General features: G+C 37.8%; 1 protein-coding gene across 1 annotated transcript in view; it reads left to right on the plus strand.

The window, feature by feature from the left end:
• The first annotated feature begins 6,825 nt into the window (after positions 1–6,825).
• Positions 6,826–20,331, plus strand: part of LOC126194658 (beclin-1-like protein) — a 44,705-nt gene continuing 31,199 nt past the window's right edge. Inside the window, exons 1-3 of the mRNA XM_049932850.1 lie at positions 6,826–7,245; positions 17,252–17,412; positions 17,847–17,998. Coding sequence (XP_049788807.1) covers positions 7,119–7,245; positions 17,252–17,412; positions 17,847–17,998 — 440 coding nt within the window. The 5' untranslated portion in view covers positions 6,826–7,118. The remainder of the gene's footprint in view (positions 7,246–17,251; positions 17,413–17,846; positions 17,999–20,331) is intronic.

Raw genomic sequence — 20,331 nt, forward strand, 5'->3', positions numbered from 1 at the left:
GAAAACATCAGGCCACAAATTTTGTCTGGTGTTTGTGGCAAATCCATTAGACACAGAGAAAAAACAACAAACACTAAGGTGTATACATATAAAGATAATACATATAAAAATTTCTGCACCTATACCTATTACCCAAACACTCCTGAGTTGAAGTTGATTACCTTTTACTGTCTTCACCTGATCTGGAATTTGGGAGCCCACCTCAGAACTATGTGACCAAACTCTAGAATAAATGAACTTAGCTCCATTTGAGTACTCATCAACAGACCCCAACAAAGTATGATAAGCAAAATTAAATTAAACCATGGATCATTCTTAGTGCGCCCCTTTAGACTACATATAATCCATTTCTTTGACTGTGATAGTAGGACATTCGGAGAATAAACCACATTTTATGTCAACGTCCTGAATATATTGGCGAAAGGCATGTGTTCTTAGCATACATCAACAACAGTAAAAACCACAGCCATATTGAATAAGCCTCTCTTATGTGCAGTTAATACAAAAACTTTGTCATTATCTTCAGTTCCAGGGATAAGGCTAAATGGGATCAATTCTAGTGTCCAAACCACCCGTCGGCTTTGACCAATGACGTAATGTGTGATGTTATTTTGTTTGTGCAGCAGATTGCTGTCGATGAACGCTAAATGATTTCTCTGGATTTCCTCGTTACGCTCCTATATTAAAAATTCGATGTAGATTGTTTTGTTTTCATATCGTAATTTGTTTTCGGCATCTTTTGTTAATGAAAGTAGTCATGATTTATAAGTAGTCGTGATTTATAAGGTCTTGATTTCTCATGCTGTTTGTTATGGATGAGTCAGTTGTTTTTACTGCGAAAATTCTGCTTCAGAAAAAGAGTGACTGTAAATCAACTATAAATTTTTTGCAGTCATTGGGCGTCATTGCTGGTAAACACAAGGATTTCAGTGTTGCGAGGCCATTTAGATGAATACTGTTGCAGGAAGAGTATTCCTAAGGGTTATTGTTTATTTCTTGCATTTATGAAAGTAGTCAGCAAAATGTACAGGCCTCGTTTTGTTAGTTACGTGTTGGTGGGTCTGATACTTTTTTCTTGTTTTACGTTGCGTTTTATTATGTTACTGTATTGTGCGAGTGCTACTTTTTTGGTTTCTCTGGAGGGAGATTTTTCTGTCTTTTTAATATTTTCTGGTTACAATGGTGGGTCGAGGGGCATTGCTGTGTCTTTGTCGGAGGGTTTATGTGATTGACTCGTGGTTTCACTTTTTATTATTTTAAAATTTTGTGTTGATTGAGGGCGGGAAGAACTGTTATGAATGGTACCTCATTCGTGCCTGGAGTTTGTGTTTCTTATTATTTTTTCATTAGTTATTCTGGATTTTGCTTCTTTCGCTACAGTTTGACCTTCTAACATTATTATTTCTTGTTATGCACTTATTTCGTTCTTGTCAGCCTCGATCTTTGACTCCTTTGGAAGTTCATATGCTGTAAGTTTCTTTTTATGTAGCCACTATTACGTTTTGATGTTTTTGCTACATTTGTGTTATTTTTACTGTTACTCTTGGTGTATCGATTCTACTGAGTGTTATTTGGAGCTACTGCAGCCGGTGTGACTTTCGTGTAGTATAGTAATCGGTTGCAAGGTTTGGTCTTTTTTGCATTTTATTTCTTTGCGTGTGCAGTAATGTGAGTAATGTGTGTAAAGATTTTCATTTTTTGAAAGTCTAGTCGTATTCTGTAGTTCACTAACAAGATCATTTTTTACGCACGTTTCTGCTATAAGATTTTTGCGCAAGAAACAGTAATATTGGAATCGGTAGCTAGAAATGACCTCCTACATAGGTTGCTTCTAGTTACCGATTCCAACTATTCGACGATTCATTATTTAGATTGTTTTTGCAGTACGTGTGATATAATAGAACAGGCTCTGCTAACGGTATACTACACCTTCCACATCTCTGGCAACAGGTTCTACACAACGCTGTTATATTATATTACATAATATATGCACTCGTAGTTGCTCTCGTGTTCTTACTTATTTCAGTCATCTTCAACTCGTTTAAATGAAATTCGCGCGTAAATAATAGCCGCATTTAATGTGTTATTTTATGGCATACTACATTCATTTGTTTACGAGTATGATCCATTCCATTCATTGCAGCATCTTTGCTTTACGTATGACGTCATTGGTCAAAGCCGACGGGTGGTATCGAACACTAGAATTTATCCGGCTACATGTGTGTTCTGTCTCTCAAGGTTATTGTTGAGACTGTGATAAATGTCAGAAAGAACAGTGAGTTACCAACAGTAAAATATCCCAGTTTATTATTCTTCCCTTGAAGATACATATACGAAGGTTGAAACTTAATTACTGGCAACTGTTTATTCACAACCGATACAAAAGAGTTACATGTTAGCACCTGTTACTGTCCTCCAAAGTAATCACCAGCGTTGTGTAGAACCCATTGCCAGCGATGTGGAAGGCATAGTATACCATTAGCGGAGTCTGTTCTGTTGATGGTGCGAATGGAGCGATCTACTGCCTGTCGAATCTCTGGAACAGTTTTGAAGCGAATGCCACGAAGCCAAAACTGAAACGCCAATCCAATGAATGGCACCATTATGGGTAGCCGCGAAAGTCAAAAGTGCATCAGAGCCTCAGTATGGTGAATGTTATGGAGATTCTCGTGTACGACTGTGATGGTGTTATCCTAATGCATTACGTTCCTCCATGACGGACCGTCAATGCGCAGTATTACTGTTCGTTTTTGGAGCATCACCTGCGACCAGCTTGGCGAAAGAATTGGCGACACTTTCTGCACAACCCACCCATCATTTTGCACGACAATGCGCGGAATCTGTGACTGCTCTGTTCGGTCGATGGGACTGGGAAGTACTGTACCATCCATCATAGTCCCCGGACTTAAGTCCTTGTGACTTTGAATTGATTCCGAGGAACCACTTCGTTGCATTCGCTTCAGAACTGTTCCAGAGATTCGACAGGCAGCAGACCGCTCCATTCGCACCATCAACAGAACAGACTCTGGTAACGGTATACTACGCCTTCCACATCGCTGGCAATGGGTTCTACACAACGCTGGTGATTACTTTGAAGGAGAGTAACAGATGCAAACATGTAACTCTTTTGTATCGGTTGTGAATAAATAGTTGTCACTATTTAAGTTCCAACCCTCGTATATGTATCTTCAAGGGAACAATAATAAATTGCGATATTTTACTGTTGGTAACCGACTGTTCCTACTGACATTCATCACAGTCTCAACAATAACTTTTAAGAGACAGAAAACACAATTAGCCTTATCCCCGGAACTGAAGATAATGACAAAGTTTTTGTATTAACTGCTCATAGGAGAGGCTTAATCAATATGGCTGTGGTTCTTACTGTTGTTGATGTATGCTAAGAACACATGCCTGACGCCAATATATTCAGCACGTTGACATTAAATTTGGTTTACTCTCCAAATGTCCTACCATCACAGTCAAAGAAATTGATTATATGTAGTCTATATGTAGTCACCGTTGAAGACAATAAACTGGCCATCTGAAGAAAGACAGTGGTTTATGGTTCCATTCTGTGATATCTGTTAAACGGGATGTACTTATATCCACCTTCTTAACATGCCATCAATGTATGTATTAAGTAATATCGGTGATAAATTGCATCCTTACCGACACGGTGCTTCAAGGTATCATATCTGAAAATCTTGTGCAGGTTAATATTATTTTAGTGTCTGTGTGCATATATTTCAGAACTTTTAAGATGTGTAATTCTTTATCCTGTCGTTGCATATCCCATTTCTCATATATTTTTCTCTTTCAGCATATTCTGTTTTTTGGTCTACCCTGTAATTACGAGCTTTATTTGAAGCATTATCAGGAGTGTGAATAATTCAGTGAGTAGAGGCAACCGTTTAATCCGAGATTTAACTTCATGACATCAGTGTGCAGAGGCTTATACCCTACTACAAGTAATACAGATGTGCTTTGGGAACTCAAATGATAATCACTGGAGGGAAGACGATGTTCTTTCCGAGGAGAACTATTGAGAAAATTTAGAGAGCGGGCATTTGAAGTTGACTGCAGAACGATTCTATTCCTGCCAACGAGAATTTCGTATAAGGACCATGAAGATAAGATTACTTACGGAAGCATACAGAAAGTTGTTTTCCCCTCGCTTTATTTGCGAGTGGAACAGGAAAGAATATTACCATTAGTCGTACAGGGTAGCCTCCGTCACGCACGATACCGTGGCTTGCGGAGTATGTACACAGATTTCTCTAGTATGCTTCATAGATTAAAATCGACTTTTAATGCTCTGGCAACATTAAAATGTAACTGTTGATTGATTGATAATTCTATAATAGACTTCAAGAACGAAATATACGTGAAGTACTGTTTTACATTTATGATGTACCTACTACCACAGAAAATTGTTTGTAGCCGACACCTTATTAAATTAAAAAAGAATTGAGAAATTTCTTTGCTCTTCCCTCAGACTAATGTGTAATGCGTGGAAACAAATGAAAACTACTTAATTCCTTGTTAATTATATCTCAGCAGAAGATTTTTAACTCATCACCGTTTGCACTGGTAAGAGATCTGTAATTGTATATCCTGTCGTATCGTATCTGATTTCTCACACATACTTCTATTTCAGGATATTTTGTTTTTAGATCTCATATGTAATTCCAAGCTTTTACTTGAAGCGTTATCAGGATGTTTGAATAATTCGGTAAGTAGAGTCAATTATTTTATGCGAGATTTAACGTAACGACATCAGCATGCAGACGATCATCCCTTTCCGCGTAGCATAATAATTACACGTGCCATTATAATTTAAGTGTAAATATTTCATTGCAAACTTAGGATCCTATAGGTTTACTCTGCTATCATTATCGTTTAAAAGGGTGATGATGAACTTCTCTTACTGTTAACGTATCAGCGAATATCTTATTCTCCAGTCAGTGAGTGTAAAGGCCCGTCCACACGCAACGATCTGTCTGCGCAAATGTCTATGCACATCACATCTGCACAGACAGATCGTTGCGTGTGGACGGAGTTTTGCACCGACCTGAGGTGTGTGCAAACTTGGAAGTTGGAGTTGGAGGTTTGAGCGAAAACTCTCAAATCTGTGGGTTCAAACCACATCTGCGCAGACAAGTTGGAGCGTGTGGACAGCAGATCGCCGCAAATCTGGCGCGAAACAGCTGTTTGCTCAGTCTAGTGTTTGTATTTGTGCGCACAGGGCATTACAATGGCTGATACTCGTCAGTGTTCTCGAGAGTTTGTAAGTGAATTCAATGAAATATATAGAAACCACCCATGTTTGTGGAAGATTAAAAGTAAAGAATATAGTGACGGAGACAAAAAGACAGCAGCATACAATGTTGTAATTGAAAAATTGCCGGCAGTTGACGCCTCGGCAAACAGAGAAACAGTAATAAAAAAATAAAAAAAAATCGTTGCGAACTCTGTCTAGAATTCAGAGTGGAGTTTTGCATCCTGTAACAAAAGTTTGTAACAGGTTGCTTCTGTACAGTAGCGAACTGAAAATGCCTACTCAGAAACAAAGTAAACCATAGCTCATTGGTCTTGTAGGTATATAATCTCTAATAATGTAGGCCTACTGTGTTTCAAACACATCTACAACATCAAAAATATTATCTGTAACTTGGCAGACTTAATTTACTTGACTTGCCTTCATGAACTCATCCTACAGGACAGCGTAAATAGCTTCACATGTGTTGGGTATTATTTCACTCAACGCTTGTTTCGATATTGCAGTTGAAAATTCCAAATCCTTGTAGCTCCTTCCTGTTGCTAGAAATCTTAACATTACTGCCAGCCGTTCATGAGGAGAAATTGCCATTCTCATGAAGTATTTTTTCTCATAATATGAGGGGTTACAAGCTTTAAGAGATAATTATAAGTTTCGACATCCATCCGCAAATAATTTCGACAGTCGTTAGGTTCGCCCTGCAACTCTCGCAGTAAGTTTACGTGAGAAAACAGCTTTCGCTTTAGCAGCCACTGTCTACACCATTTTGACCGCTTTCTCTGTTTCCTGCGGATGGTCTGAATGTTTTTTGCAACACAAGTTGCAAACACAGACCACAACAGAACTTCCTCCATTTCTATATTTCAAAATAACTGAATTAAATTTTTGACGTTTACGGAGAGCGTAGTCGCTTGCCACTGATATTTCTTTTCTACACCGACAGATGGCGGGCGAGTAGTAGATTGGGGTTTGTGTCGTGTGAACACACCACATTTGCAGCGATCTTTTGCATCTACAGACATCTGCGCCGATGTCTGCGCAGACAGATCGTTGTGTGTGGACCGGGCTTAATACAGCACATTAAAAGCTTGGCGGAGAGACAGATTCTGGTCTGGTCTTCACCTTCTTTCTTGACATTAAACGATAAAAGCTAGATATTAGTTTTATATCATTTGAAATCCTTGGTTCACGCATTTTTAATTGATTTCAACAATATGCCTGACGCACTATTCTCATTTCATGTTTGTAACATGTCAGCCATACTTCCAGAACTCAAAGATGTGAATTGGAATCAATTGTAGACACAAGATTTCCAAAGACTCTCTCCGCTATTTGATCCTTTTGTTTAGATTCACAATAACACAATTCAAGCGTATTTAAGGTTGTTTACAAATATGTTTTCAGATGAAGAGAATTCAAACATCTTTAAGGCTGTTTACAAATATATTTTCAGCTGTTGTCAAGCGTTGAGTATATTTGAAATGGCGGCAGACGAACAGCTGATCTCACAGCCAATCAGAAATCAGTACCCAGTCTGTCAGCAGTAGCAGACGATCTAGGCAATTAATGAGTCATATTTTTTACTGTTTGTCAGGGAATTTCAAGCTATAAATGACACAAAATACATTTGTAACCTACGAAATATATAAAACGCTCATATTATCAAACGCGGATAAAAACTGTGTGCTGGCAGTACTATATGGTGAATTATTTAAGACGCACTGTAGATTTTGAAGGTCACCATTGTTTGGATGTTGACAGTTTTCGCTAGAATGTTGGACTGGTCGAACTGCGGACAGTGAACCGTTAAGTTCTGTAGGGATGCGAAAGCTATTAAATGGATGCAGTAGCTATGGTTGAACCAAAATGCAGTGTAAGCTTTGTCTGTCAAAGATGCCTGCAACCTGTAAAATTGGATTCTTCCTTCAACAGTTTAGGAGAACATACACTGGCTGAATTATCCTGTAAGTAAAAATTGTATCATAGCAATATAAGAAAAGTGAAAACTTGGTGATCTGTGAAATTGGTGGTTTTTCGAGTTGAGAGATAAGGTCACATAAATAGTAATCTGTCAGTCGCGTAATTTAATTTGTTCTAAAAGTAGCTAAATATATTGTTAGAACCTTAGAAATAAATCAGAATCATAAAAAATAATGTTCTAAAGGTGTAACTTGTTGAGGTGCAAATGGATTTGTATCAGTCTCTTCGACCAATGGCTTGTTTGTGCAAGTGTAGTTTGGATTCGTAACTTGTTTCAAGACCATCGTAAAGAACATACGATAGTATCTGTATTTCTTACGTTCTTACGGCAGCTAACGTCAGTGTTTTCTCCGTAAACCTACTCTTGGTAAAAACTGTTGTTTAACGTCAGTGTTCGTTAGAGCTAAAGGTACAAACATTGTAGAAACTTAAGTACTGTAGAAAGATCTTCATTTCATAGTATTTAAGTGACAGTGGAATGTAATAATGATCAGTGAAATGTATTAGCCTACCTAATCAATTGTTATTGATTTTAGGTTTTATTGATTTTTAAAGACCACAGATGTTGTATTGGTGCAAGATACAGTATTTTTCAGATGTTACTGCAACAGTGTAATTCCGAAGAACCAAAAAAATATTTCTGTTTTTAGAAGAATATGAAGCAGTAGGATGTGCACATGAAAGGTGTTTACAAGTGAGACAGATTAGTGTAGTGGAATAAAGCCGTTAATTAATTCCTTGTTAATACCAGTTACTGTTCATCTTTTTAAACTTCGCTAGATGCATTCATTATGTTGCAAAATTGGCATGAGGTTTAGGACATTGAGCAGTCAGTGTTATAGATTTTCCTGTGAGTAGCAAGAAGTTGCAGCTCATTATGCAATTTGTCAGCAAGCATAAGCAACACACTATTCATTTCATAAATGCTGTGTTCGTTAGTAAGTGGGTAGGTAGTAACACTGTTTATCATATTTAATTTTTCGTGGAGCCCTTAACTGTTCAGCAAACATGATGTTACACAAGCCACCGTACGATTCTACTCTTTGATATACATTCCACTGAAATAGTTCATAGTATTTATTACATTACATTTTTTATCTGTATCCTTACCTTGTTTTTGAACTGTGGAACAGTATTCAGAGAATTCTCTCTCTGTAGAGACAAAAATTAATTTGCTTCCTGTCATGCAATCCAGTCATAGAAGTATGCATGTGAATGAGTTAGGATGGAAAGAAGCAGCCCACAGGTTTTCCACAGACCCTGTGTTAAAATACTGTGCTTTAGTTTATCGTAGAACAACTTTACTGAAAGAAGGCATTATTTGGAAGGACACTCCCTGGTGAGACATTAAGGGATTATCAGTCTCATAACAAAAGGAAATGTGGGGAGTAAAAATTATAGAGAGAGACCAAGGCTTCATTTCAGTAAGCAGCTTCAAGTGAAGCAGGTTACAGTGCTTATGCAGAGATAAAGAGGCTTATACTAAATAAAATAGCATGGGGAGCTGCATCAAACCACTCTCTGGGCTCAAGAACTAAACAAAACACATTCTAACTTTATTCTGTTTCAAAAATGTCAATAGTAGTTGTTAAAGAGCCCAACATCTGGCCATTGTTTGTATTAAGATTTGATATTGCCATTCTTCACATATCAAACTTCCCACAGCAAGTAGGGAAGACAATGAGAACAAAAGCTTTTGCTGTTTTATACAAGTATAACTAGACACATAAGTGTTTATAATGATTTGTGAAGTCATTTGTTTCTACAGATTGCATCAAGCCTTATAGGCTATGTTAGAAATGTGATGTTCCTTACACTTTTCATTTCTTTTGGTAATATTGTTGATGTGTAAATACCATAGCACTGTTAAACTATGTAGATTGATGGCTTTCACTGAGATTTTTGGTAGCATTTTGAAAAGTCTTTAGAGGTCTTTCAAGAGACATAGATATTTGTTGATAATTTTTTAGTCCCGTGAGTTAGTTAATGTTACTTCACTGTGATGCTTTACCACATTCTAGCAGTGAGTAATTTCGTTAATAACTTCATTTATTGCATAAGATATTTAAAAATTAATGCTATCATGCATAGCTATAACACTAATGGATGCCATCTTTGTGTCTGGAATGTGAAGCTGTTGAATACGTGCCCTTATGAGCCCATACCCAATAATTGTGTGTATAATTGTTCCTTATATCTCATTGTTCATAAAATATATATTGCAATCTTTTCTGTGTTGAGTGTGTAGTGTCTTAAGCTGTGCTGTTGCTGCATTCCCCTAGTTCACTTAAATTATCCTCAGGATGGCAAGCATTTGTTCTTAGGCAAGTTGAGTGGTCCAAACCTTTCATGCTGTGCTGCATTAGTGCAGTGTGATGAATCAATTCTGTTTGTATTTTGTAAATATTCATATTGTTAACATAACTATAATAAATTCAATTTGGCACACACACACACACACACACACACACACACACACACACACACACACACACACACACACACAGTGCATAGTCTGCTAAGAGCCTATGCAACAATTCACATTTTTCATCCTTATTTGTAGTGTGAACATTGTATAAGCAAGTAGGTAGTTGTACCAGTAATTGTCATCAGGCTATGAAAAGGTGGCTTGTATTTGAAATATGAAGTATTACTGAACCATGGACCTTGCCGTTGCTGGGGAGGCTTGCGTGCCTCAATGATACGGATAGCCATACTGTAGGTGCAACCACAACGGAGGGGTACCTGTTGAGAGGCCAGACAAACTTGTCGTTCCTGAAGAGAGGCAGCAGCCTTTTCAGGAGTTGCAGGGGCAACAGTCTGGATGATTGACTGATCTGGCCTCGTAACGCTAACCAAAACGGCCTTGCTGTTGTCGTACAGTGAATGGCTGAATGCAAGGGGAAACTACAGCCATAACTTTTCCCGAGGGCATGCAGCTTTACTGTATGATTAAATGATGATGGCATCCTCTTGGGTAAAATAGTCCCCCATTCGGCTCTCCGGGGGGGGGGGGGGGCTACTCAAGAGGACGTCGTTATCAAGAGAAAGAAAACTGGCGTTCTACGGATCGGAGTGTGGAATGTTTAGTGAAGTTCGGTGGCAGGAGGAACAAGACTTTTGGTCAGGTGAATACAGGGCTATAAATACAAAATCAAATAGGGGTTGCAGGAGTAGGTTTAATAATGAATTAAAAAATAGGAGTGCAGGTAAGCTACTACAAACAGCATAGTGAATGCATTATTGTGGCCAAGATAGACACGAAGCCCACGCCTACTACAGTAGTACAAGTTTATATGCCAACTAGCTCTGCAGATGACAAAGAAATTGATGAAATGTATGATGAGATAAAAGAAATTATTCAGGTAGTGAAGGGAGGCGAAAATTTAATAGTCATGAGTGATAGGAATTCAACATTAGGAAAAGGAAGAGAAGGAGACGTAGTAGGATTAGGGCTAAGGGCTAAGAAATGAAAGAGGAAGCTGCCTGGTAGAATTTTGCACAGAGCATAACTTAATCATTGCTAACACTTGGTTCAAGAATCATGAAAGAAGGTTGTATGCATGGAAGAACCCTGGAGATACTAGAAGGTTTCAGGCAGATTATATAATGGTAACACAGAGATTGAGGAACCAGGTTTTAAATTGTAAGACATTTCCAGTGGCAGATGTGGACTCTGACCACAATCTATTGGTTATGAACTGTAGATTAAAACTGAATAAACTGCAAAAAGGTGGGAATTTAAGGAGATGGGACCTGGATAAACTGAAAGAACCAGAGGTTGTACAGAGTTTCAGGCAGAGCATAAGGGAACAATTGTCACAAGTGGGGGAAAGAAATACAGTAGAAGAAGAATGGGTGGCTTTGAGGGTGAAGTAGTGAAGGCAGCAGAGGATGAAGTAGGTAAAAAGACAAGGGCTAGTAGAAATCCTTGGGTAACAGAAGTGATACTGAATTTAATTGATGAAAGGAGAAAATACAAAAATGCAGTAAATGAAGCAGGCAAAAAGGAATACAAACGTCTCAAAAATGAGATTGACAGGAAGTGCAAAATGGCTAAGCAGGGATGGCTAGAGGACAAATGTAAGAATGTAGAGGCTTATCTCACGAGGAGTAAGATAGATACTGCCTACAGGAAAATTAAAGAAAACCACTTGCATGAATATCAAGAGCTCAGATGGAAACCCAGTTCTAAGCAAAGAAGGGAAAGCAGAAAGGTGGAAGGAGTATATAGAGGGTCTATACAGGGGCGATGTTCTTGATGACAATGTTATGGAAGAGGATGTAGATGAAGATGAAATGGGAGATATGATACTGTGTGAAGAGTTTGACAGAAAGACCTGAGTCGAAACAAGGCCCCGAGAGTAGACAACTTTCCATTAGAACTACTGGCGGCCATGGGAGAGCCAGTCCTGACAAAACTCTACCATCTGGTGAGCAAGATGTATGAGACAGGCAAAATACCCTCAGACTTCAAGAAGAATATAATAATTCCAATCCCAAAGAAAGCAGGTGTTGACAGATGTGGAAATTACCGAACTATCAGTTTCTTAAGTCACAGCTGCAAAATACTAATGCGAATTCTTTACAGATGAATGGAAAAACTGGTAGAAGCCAACCTCGGGGAAGATCAGTTTGGATTCCGTTGAAATGTTGGAACATGTGAGGCAATACTGACCCTACAACTTATCTTAGAAGAAAGATTACGGAAAGGCAAACCTATGTTTCTAGCATTTGTAGACTTAGAGAAAGCTTTTAACAATGTTGACTGGAATACTCTCAAATTCTGAAGGTGACACGGGTAAAATACAGGGAGCGAAAGGCTATTTACAATTTGGACAGAAACCAGATGGCAGTTACAAGAGTCAAGGGGTATGAAAGGGAAGCAGTGGTTGGGGAGGGAGTGAGACAGGGTTGTAGCCTCTCCCCGATGTTATTCAATCTGTATATTGAGCAAGCAGTAAAGGAAACAAAAGAAAAATTCGGAGTAGGTATTAAAATTCATGGAGAAGAAGTAAAAACTGAGGTTCGCCAATGACATTGTAATTCTGTCAGAGACAGCAAAGGACTTGGAAGAGCAGTTGAACAGAATGGACAATGTCTTGAAAGGAGGATAGAAGATGAACATCAACAAAAGCAAAACGAGGATAATGGAATGTAGTCAAATTAAATCGGGTGATGCTGAGGGAATTAGATTAGGAAATGAGACACTTAAAGTAGTAAAGGAGTTTTGCTATTTAGGGAGTAAAATAACTGATGATGGTCGTAGTAGAGAGGATATAAAATGTAGACTGGCAATGGCAAGGAAATCATTTCTGAAGAAGAGAAATTTGTTAACATCGAGTATAGATTTAAGTGTCAGGAAGTCATTTCTGAAAGTATTTGTATGGAGTGTAGCCATGTATGGAAGTGAAACATGGACGATAACTAGTATGGACAAGAAGAGAATAGAAGCTTTTGAAATGTGGTGCTACAGAATAATGCTGAAGATTAGATGGGTAGATCATATTACTAATGAGGGGGGTATTGAATAGAATTGGGGAGAAGAGGAGTTTGTGGCACAACTTGACAAGAAGAAGGGATTGGTTGGTAGCGTGGAGGATAAAAATCGTAGAGGGAGACCAAGAGATGAATACACTAAGCAGATTCAGAAGGATGTAGGGTGCAGTAGGTACTGGGAGATGAAGAAGCTCGCACAGGATAGAGTAGCATGGAGAGCTACATCAAACCAGTCTCAGGACTGAAGACGACGACAACAACAACAACAACAACAACAACAACAATAGTGATAAAGACAAGAACTTTGATTGTCTGGTTGCTTGGAAGTATCTGCTCCTTGATCCATGGAAGGGTATGTGCGTGTCTTAAATAATGATGCAAATTGCTTTGTTTCTACATCTCTGAAACTATCCTGCACCTGTAACATAAAACATCACATATATCTTAATTGTGTCACTAGTTTATGTTGTCCATCTATCCTCTTTTTAGCTCATTTATGAAGTATTCAGAAATGAAAAGGATGATTTTTCTGAAGTGGCATTGTATCATAGCCAACTTGTTTAACAATAGTGAATATGCAGTTGGGTAGACTGAACAACTTTACAGTGCTTTACAGGGAATGGATGCAGATTGATCTCTCACAATCAGTACCTATTACCCAATTCCCTTTCTTAGGAGGTGATTGTGCTTCAGAAATCTCTTGTGAGATGGGATGTGCTACACAGTGCAGCATGTCCCATGTTTTACTATGTTCTGTTGTGTCAGAATTATATGGTGGAAAGCCAAAGGCATTGATGACTTGCCATGTACCTGCCAGACACATGTTGTCACTAACGATATCACAGTATTGGTTATCGTTGATCTGATTTGTGAATCATCTGAACACTGCACGTGTAAAAGTGAAGAGATGGACGAATGTTATTCCCAGAATCAGATGATGGTGACTGGTTTCCAGACCCATATGTTGTGGTGTATGGAGCAAGGAGCACTTTACAGTATTAAGGCATGTTATGAGACTAGGTGAGTGGGCACCACTTTCATCCTGCAAAAGATCTAGAAGCACATTTGAGAGGAGAAAGGCCTGATTCCCAATCTAGCTATCCATGATTCGGATACACATTGTTTCCCTAAATTTCTTAAAAATTTCTGGGATTATTCCTCTGAAAAAAAATAAAAGAAAAACAAGACAGCAAATTTCCTTTCCCATCCAGGGGACATTCGTATTGTGTGCTCCATCATAGACTGGTTTTTAAATGTTAGTCTTCCTTCTCAACAGTGGAAACTTCTAGTGGGAATATCAACAATATTAGGGCAAGCACACCTCATGCACACATGGTTTGAAAAATAGATATATTTTTATAACCAAATCCATCAAGGAATAAATATGCTGGGAAGCAGGATGGTAGTTAATAATCCTATTTCTTGAACAGCCCTCTACAGATTCCTGGTATTGTTGCCCTTCTTTACAGTTATCCCTGTGATTCTGTGGACGTTTTTTCTGTTGATTCATGCACTTCATAGAATGTATTTTATCCATAACTCATTTTCAGAACTAATTTCATTTTCTTTGTCATATCTGTCTCACGGCAGATTTTGACTAGACATTCTCCACCTTCCTCTGTCCTTTCCTGTTTCCTTAATTGCTGGTAACTTCACCCTTTCACTGTCCGTGATTTGCTGCTATACAATATATAATATTGGTAATCTTTATGCTGTCAACAAACCTTTTACCTTTCAAAAGCTCTTTTACCCAGAGATGGTCTGTTTCTTGTTTCTTTCTTCCACGTGGCTTCCATTGTATGTCACCAAACTTCCTAAGTACCTCAAAGATTTTACTGGTTCCAGAGTCTTTCATTCCAATGATATTTTGAGGGAACCTTAATGTTTACTGATTCTCATCACTTTATTCTTTTCTATATTTATCCACATTCAATTCTCTTTTCCACATTTATGACCCTCTTCTTCATAAATTGTAGTTATTCCTTGGATTCAGCCAACACTGCTTAATCATAGCGTACTTAATGTCTTTGTGATCTTGCTATGTTTATTTTTCCTTTTTATAACAGTTTGTCTGTTGCTTAATAATTCAACGGTTTTGTTGATGTAAAACACTCTTGTCCAGCAGGTTTTCCAATACTTCTCTTGTTTGTTCCCTCGTTGTCAATCCTACCACCACTTTGTCTTGTATGGAATTCCTTTGTCTGTCCTAGTTGACACAAACATCCTTTAAGGTCTTCAGGGTGTTACTCCAATCCACACCTCTTCATAATCAACATAACTTGGTACATATTCCTGTTAATCTCTAACATTCTGTGTCATGTCATCTTCAAAAATCCAATAGTGGTGCATGTTCCCTTTCTTTTCCTCAGTCCAAACTGATTCTCCCACACATTTTCTTCAGTTATCTTCCTAGTCTTCTGTAAACAGGCTGCACATGGCTTTTATAATGTGGCATATGAAATTAATTATCATGTAGTCTTTGTATTCTGTGGCACCGTATTTCTTTGGTAAAGAGACTGGAATAGTTTTAATTACACCGTCAAAAGAAATTCTGTTCTTGCATATCCCATTGATGGAGTTGGTTGATCTGGTATTGCTCTATTTTGCAAGGCCTTTACAGCTTCAGCTGTATTTTTATGATAGCCTGTCACTGTAATAGTTTTGAGATCATTAATAGCCTTCTCCTTCTCATCTCCTGGTCCACATTCCATATCATCAAATATTTTCAGAACAGCGTACCAGTATTTTTGAATTAGCTTGCTTATGATCTGCTTCATTTGTTTGTAAGCACAGAATTAAAAAAAAAACCTAACAATAATAAATAACCCCCTCTGAAGAACAAGAGTAGTGGCAAAAGACACATCTGTTTTGAAAAATAGACAAAGTGTGGCATTTGGCACTCACTATACTTGTATGAGCTTATCAACTTCATTTTGTGAGAACACGTGATGCATATAGTTGGATTTTGTTGTTGTTATAAGAATTAAGACTTAATTGTATGGTAGTGTCAGACTAGTTCCTTTTCACTCATTAGAGTTTGTGGTACAGTCTCCTTTGTGCACAGCTTATACAGATGGTGAAATAAACATGATTTTCACATTTGAAAGCTTTGTATCAATGGTTGCTCTGGTTACAAATCCAAAGCTGCAGTGTTGTGCATATGGCTGTTCTAAAGCTTTTTCTGACTGAATATGAAATAATTATTCTTCAACTGATGGATTATTGACATTTTTATATTGTAACTAGTTCTGAGATGAGAAATCTAATTCTCAAAACAGTAATAACCAGAAGAGAACCACAGAGGATCATGTGGTCATCAAGGATCTACTCAGTTAATGGTGAGTCAGATGGGCTCAAAATAATTACCTCAGTCATTACTATTTCATTGTGATCATTCGTAATGATAGCTGCATATTACAAGTACTGTGTTGTGGGACATGCATTTGTAATGTGTCCACTCATTTTGAAACTGTTTAAGCCATAATAATAAGTCACCAGCCAAGTTGCCAAGTAAGACTTAGTTCACATTCATCTGCAATCAGCCAAGGACAGAAAAACTTTCATTAAATTGTACAAAATCATGCATTTTTTTCCGTTACTCTTGTAAAACATTGGGCAATTCAAAACCAACCTTCACAGAGCAAGATAGGCTGGACTCGCATTCAGAAGGGTGAGGGTCAATACCCCACCAGGCTGTCCAGATGTAGAATTTCCCTGGATTCCCCAAACTGTTTGAGGCAAAAGGGGAGGATAGTTACAGCCACTTTCCTTCCCCATCCATCCCGAACCCAAGCTCGTACTCCATCTGTAATGATGGATATTAAACTGATTTTCTTTTAGTCCATCCTTTGGGTTAATGATTGCTTTACTTGATCTGTATGCATAACTGGTTAAATGTGGTGGTGTTATTATTCACACTGCCATTACCAAGCCCAAAAAAAAGGGGAGGGGGTCACATTAAGTGTATAGCAGGCCCTATTTGGAAACTAGCTCATTTTTTAAAGTTCTTGCGTACAGAGTGTACATGTGACCTGTCTTGAAAAAATGTTTGGTCAATGCTTAGGTTATATTAACTAGAAGTACTAAATACACACAAAAGAAGGAAGTGCTTGTGGTTACTGTGGTTGCTGGTCAGTGTCTTATTGTCAACGCAGACTGCTCTATATAGCTTGGTAGTTTATTTAGGGAAGATATTAAGGTAGATTTAAAACACTAGCTGTAATTGTAGGTGGCTCCACAATATTTGCCCTCTTCTAACTACTCACATAGTGTTCATGAGAATAAATAACAATGAAATAACATTCATTGTGTCACATGCCAGCACAGATAAATAACCGCTCTGATGCCTTTTCAACTGAAAATAGAATGATGTAAGTGCTACATTGCATGGTAGTTTGGAAAGTTGATTAAAGGATTATATATAGTAAGTATGTGTGCACACGCAGATATACATATAAAAATACACATGTAATAACTCACTGATTGTTGCAGTACCAATCCAGCCAGCACCAGAAGTAGATTTGGAAACCCATGCAGCGAGTCTAGATCGGTACGTACCAGCGGTCAGACTCACTGAGTCGGGCAATGGTGCTAACGGGTTTATGCTTATTGATGACGAAGGTGAAAAGGAGAGCCTGAGTCACAAGATGAGGGTGAGTTAACATTGTTTTACTCTCTCTCACTGTGTGTTTTTCTTATAAATTGCCTATCAAGCAACAGATGTAGTCATTGCACTGCAGTGTGCAGCCTGTTTGGCTCAGAAGTGATGGTGGCTGGCGTTCTACTCTTTTTTCTGTATTGGAGCTTGTTACACCTTTTTGCAATCACGTAGAATTATAGCGCTCACATTTTTGCTGAAAAAGCAGAGTTCATATTTACTTTCTAGTGTACCTGGTCTCTTAACAAATTAAGAACATTGTAGAGTATTTCTGCCTCCTGCGTAGCATACACAAATTTCAAATATCCAAGGCTGCGGCGCTGGTGACATGAATATAATTATAAAATTAGGCCTTTCCTTTCTTGATTGCAAAATATGATGTTAACAATTTCATTATAGTTATTGTTGTATTTTACATTTCATTTACAGGTAACAGCCGGTCTCTTTGACCTGCTGTCAAGTAATTCAGAAATTGATCATCCTCTATGTGAAGAGTGCACTGATGCATTGCTGGATCTTCTTGACCAGCAGTTGAGGCTCACAGCTGAAGAATGGAATGATTATAGCAGCTTTTTAAAGAGGTATTTTTTGTTTAATTTTGTTATTCACTTGAACTTCTTAGAAGAGTGATCCCTTTCAAATAGCTTAAGCTTCATACTTGGTAATAGTTACATTTATTTGTAGCAAATAGTCCACATCTTAGAATTAGGTAACATTAATGAAAAATGCTAGTGTTTTGAAACTTTCTGCATTGGTTGCCTGACATTTCACAGCAGTAGGAGACTAAAAGGGGTCAAATATGGAAAAATTGGAAAACTGTCAAAGAGGATAAGTCACTGTGCTTCTGATCAAGACATAAATCAGACTGCTATTCAAAAACAAAAGTAAAAATTCAAGCCCAAGTAGGAAACCACATCAAAGTTATTCAAGAGTAGTTCCAGACCAACATGAAATTTTATGTGAGAACAAAATAATTTATCTAATAATGATAAAGTACCAGAGCTTTGAAAGTGACTGCTTCACAGAATGCCTGTAAGAACAAAATAAGTATAATTTCCTTGCTTGGTCCAATAATAAGCTGTTCTAACCCAAGAACACTGTAACAAAGCCAAAGTACAGACAACACACAAGTGACCAGTGGAGCTTTGCACTCTGGCCTGTATAGTCATTAGTTGTAGCAGGGGGCACAGCCGGTAGGCTGCGCATTCAGCTGCTGTCGTACTAGCAGGTTTGGTGGGCTCTGGTGGCTGAATCAAGTACAGACTTCACATATGAAGTAGGATGCATCGCACACACAAATTTGGTAGTTGCAGCACACTCGTAATGAGATGGTTGAATGCAGTGTGACATTGGAATGGGGTCTCAAGTTTACCGTATGTATAATGGAAAAACTTCTGTAAAGGAACCCTATAAAAATCTTTCTCAAAATGGACCAATAGTACAAAATGAACTGAATAAGTGGTGAAGCAAAACACTCATAACTGTGTTAGGTTCAGTATGTGTCACCTCTCATTTGCATTATATTAGCTCAAGCATTGGGTTCTGCCAAATAAACATGAAAAAATTTGCTGCTGCATGCAGCGGGTGTATTGGTTATTATCAGTAGGTGCCATAGTGAGAAAACAGCTGTACCCTATAACGCAGATTCTCTCTTCCTTCTGTTCAAGCGATTTTGCAAGAGCCACACATTGTAGAGATTCTATTAATCGAAACTGAGACAGTGGAAAATGTCTTCAGTGAGATTTATCGTGCAGTCTTGAGTGCTACACCAGGGAACCCTTTTAACATGTTTTCATTTGTTGAGAACTTTTACTTTTTGCTACTCAGTCAGCCCTGGTGACAAAGTAAATATGAACTCAAAATTACAAAAAGAAGTCAGGTCAGCCATCAATAACGCAAAATTTCTAATCAAACCGTTTCAGAAGAAAATGCTCATTAACATGAACCCTCAGCCCCCAATACTTTAGTCTCAATTTAAAATCCACAAACCTGACCATGCGATACATCCGATATCTAATAGTATGAATAACACGTACCATGATTTGGCCAGATTTCTACATGAAATTCTGAAAAAAATCATTTGTTTTCAGGAACAATTATTCCATCGCCAATAGCCTGCCTTAGTCCAAAAAATAAAAGATTTAGAATGCAGTTCAGACACCAAGTTGTTTTCATTAGACATCAAAAATCTTTGTACTAATGTCCCTGTACAGGAAACGCTTTCAATGATAGAAAAAAAAAATTACATCATTTCAAAAAGGATCTTTCACATGAACAAATCAGTGACTTCATGAATGTCGTCATAGTCAAGTACAACTATTTTGAATTTAATGAAAAATAAACAAGCAATCTGACGGTCTCACAATGGGAAATCCCTTAGCTGGTATCCGTGCCGATATTTTCATCAACTGTGAAAAGCTTTTTAACTGTTTTTTAGCTATTTCTCCTATTTCAGATGCGTTGATGATATTTTAATCATCTACAAGGGACCTGCTGATGGCATTGACCGTATTTTTACTCTCTTCAATGATCTTCATGAGAAAATATCTTTCACCATCGAAATTGAAAACAAGGCCTGCCAATTAAACTTTCTTGACTTGACGCTTACAATAAAAGATAAAATCTCATTCAATATTTTTCGTAAAGAAACATATACTGATCATATTGTACCTGTGTCCTCCATTCATCCACAGTCTCATAAGACCGCCTTCTTTCATTCTGCTACTTCCATTCCACTTTCGAAAGAAAAGTTCAACAATGAAATCAATTTACTCAAAACGATAGCAGTTAATAATAAGTATAAAGCTAGTATAGTAGATACATCCTTAAAAAGAAAATTGCTAAAAGAGTTACTACACTCGGCACCTCTAACATTTGAATCCAAGCCAAAAAAATATCTCTCTGTTCCTTTCAT

This window comes from Schistocerca nitens, chromosome 7 (assembly GCF_023898315.1).
Source record: "Schistocerca nitens isolate TAMUIC-IGC-003100 chromosome 7, iqSchNite1.1, whole genome shotgun sequence".
In the NCBI taxonomy this organism is placed as follows: Eukaryota; Metazoa; Arthropoda; class Insecta; order Orthoptera; family Acrididae; genus Schistocerca; species Schistocerca nitens.